Here is a 1,663-nt window from a genome sequence, read left to right as displayed (position 1 = left end):
ATCTACATGTGAAGCGTCTCATAACTAAGGTTTTACTAGACAGTAGTAAGTGACCTTTTCCTAACAACAGCTAGCACTGCAGGATCCTAGAAACCTTGCTTCCAAATTCCTTAGAGACTTATGCTATCCCTAACTACCTCCCCACTTGAAAGGACACAATGAGCGACTCCTTACAACCCCAATGCAGCTCTTCCTGCCCACAGGTCCTGACCCCACTTTAATAAAACCATCCTTTTAGCACTGAAGACATCTAAAGAATTCTTTCTTGACTGTTCACTCCCAAACCTCAACATTTCACATCAGTGACAATGAGATCTCTGTGGCTGCTCAGAACCCCCTTCATATGTGGCCTGCTCTGGGCTTTTTGTGCTCTGGGTACCAGGGCTGAGGAGCCAGGGGCAAACTTCTCCCATCCCAACAGCATGGGCCTGGATAAGAACACAGTGCATGACCAAGAGCATATCATGGAGTATCTAGAAGGTTTCATCAACAAACCAGAGGTAGAGATGTTCCCACAGGCACTGCAGCTCCATTATTTCAAACTGCATGATTATGACAGCAATATTTTGCTTGACAGCCTAGAACTTTCCACAGTCATTGAGGGCATCCATAAGGAGGAAAAGGAACAGGCACCACCAATGAGTGAAGCTGAACTGATTAACTTAATAGATGGTGTTTTGAGAGAGGATGACAAGAACAATGATGAATGTACTGACTGTGCTGAATTTGCCAAATCACTGAAATAGACCTTGCTTGGCCATCTAGTTATATGCAAATGTGACCCATTATAATGCGGCTGAACACTTTTGGTCATGCGAAATAACACATTTCCAACTACTGCTAACTGCATTTTGGTAAAAACCTGTAGCAGTTTGCTACGCTGGGTTAAGAAACAGAAATCAAGAGAAACAGAAGAGAAATGGGACATATTATACTCCCCAAGTACTGTTAAATCTCTTATTGGACAAGTGCTTGATTAAAACATCCTTTTAAAAATGTTGGATAATTGGAGTAGAGTACTCAGGAACTTGACTGTGGAATACTGCTGGTCTCTTGGTTTTCATTCATGCTACCTGAAAAGTAAGACAAGCTTTGTCAAGTGGACACATTTTCACTAACAGTAAAGAAATGGCATGAATGCCAAATGTTTCCCTTGGAGTGTCCTACATCTTCAGATACATGTGGCCAGTATTCTGGAAAGTTCCCCTGTCCTGAACAATGATTTGCCCTGGGCAAGTGAGTATTAGACTATTTCAAAGCAACAGCATAAGGAGAATGACAGATAGTAAGTACGTTCAGCTAGCCATAGAGTCTAAGATTCTTTATTTTCTGGCACTTTGGAAATGATACACCACTGACCTATTATTTTAGTTTTTAAGTATTTACTAAAACTACTGTCACATCCGTATACTTTATTTTGTGTCTTCCTATACTTAGGAGAGACCTTAAATTTAAAAAAAAAAAGTTTTATTCTAACCATTAGCAAACGTTTTAGCTTTCTTAATATTTGTATTTACCTTTTATTTCTAGGGTTTGTTTTTGTGGTTTAGAAACTATTAGTAATGCAAGGACTGTATCCTTCCTGCTCAATGCAGAGGGGGTAAAGCTACTAGCTGGCCTTATTAAAGTGAGGAGGAAAGGGTCACCAAGCCCAGTGAGTAAC

The 1,663-nt window shown here is 40.3% G+C and overlaps 1 protein-coding gene across 1 annotated transcript; it reads left to right on the top strand.

Moving 5' to 3' along the window:
- Nucleotides 1–219: 219 nt before the first annotated feature.
- LOC106975660 (multiple coagulation factor deficiency protein 2 homolog) lies at nucleotides 220–960 on the top strand. Its single transcript, XM_053217760.1, has one exon. The coding sequence runs from the start codon at nucleotides 309–311 to the stop codon at nucleotides 744–746; it is 438 nt and encodes a 145-aa protein (XP_053073735.1). The 5' UTR covers nucleotides 220–308; the 3' UTR covers nucleotides 747–960.
- Nucleotides 961–1,663: the final 703 nt, after the last annotated feature.

The sequence above is a fragment of the Acinonyx jubatus genome, chromosome A2, assembly GCF_027475565.1.
Source record: "Acinonyx jubatus isolate Ajub_Pintada_27869175 chromosome A2, VMU_Ajub_asm_v1.0, whole genome shotgun sequence".
Taxonomy (NCBI): domain Eukaryota; kingdom Metazoa; phylum Chordata; class Mammalia; order Carnivora; family Felidae; genus Acinonyx; species Acinonyx jubatus.
Note: the sequence above shows the minus strand (reverse complement) of the source record. Positions and strands in the feature narration are given on the sequence as shown.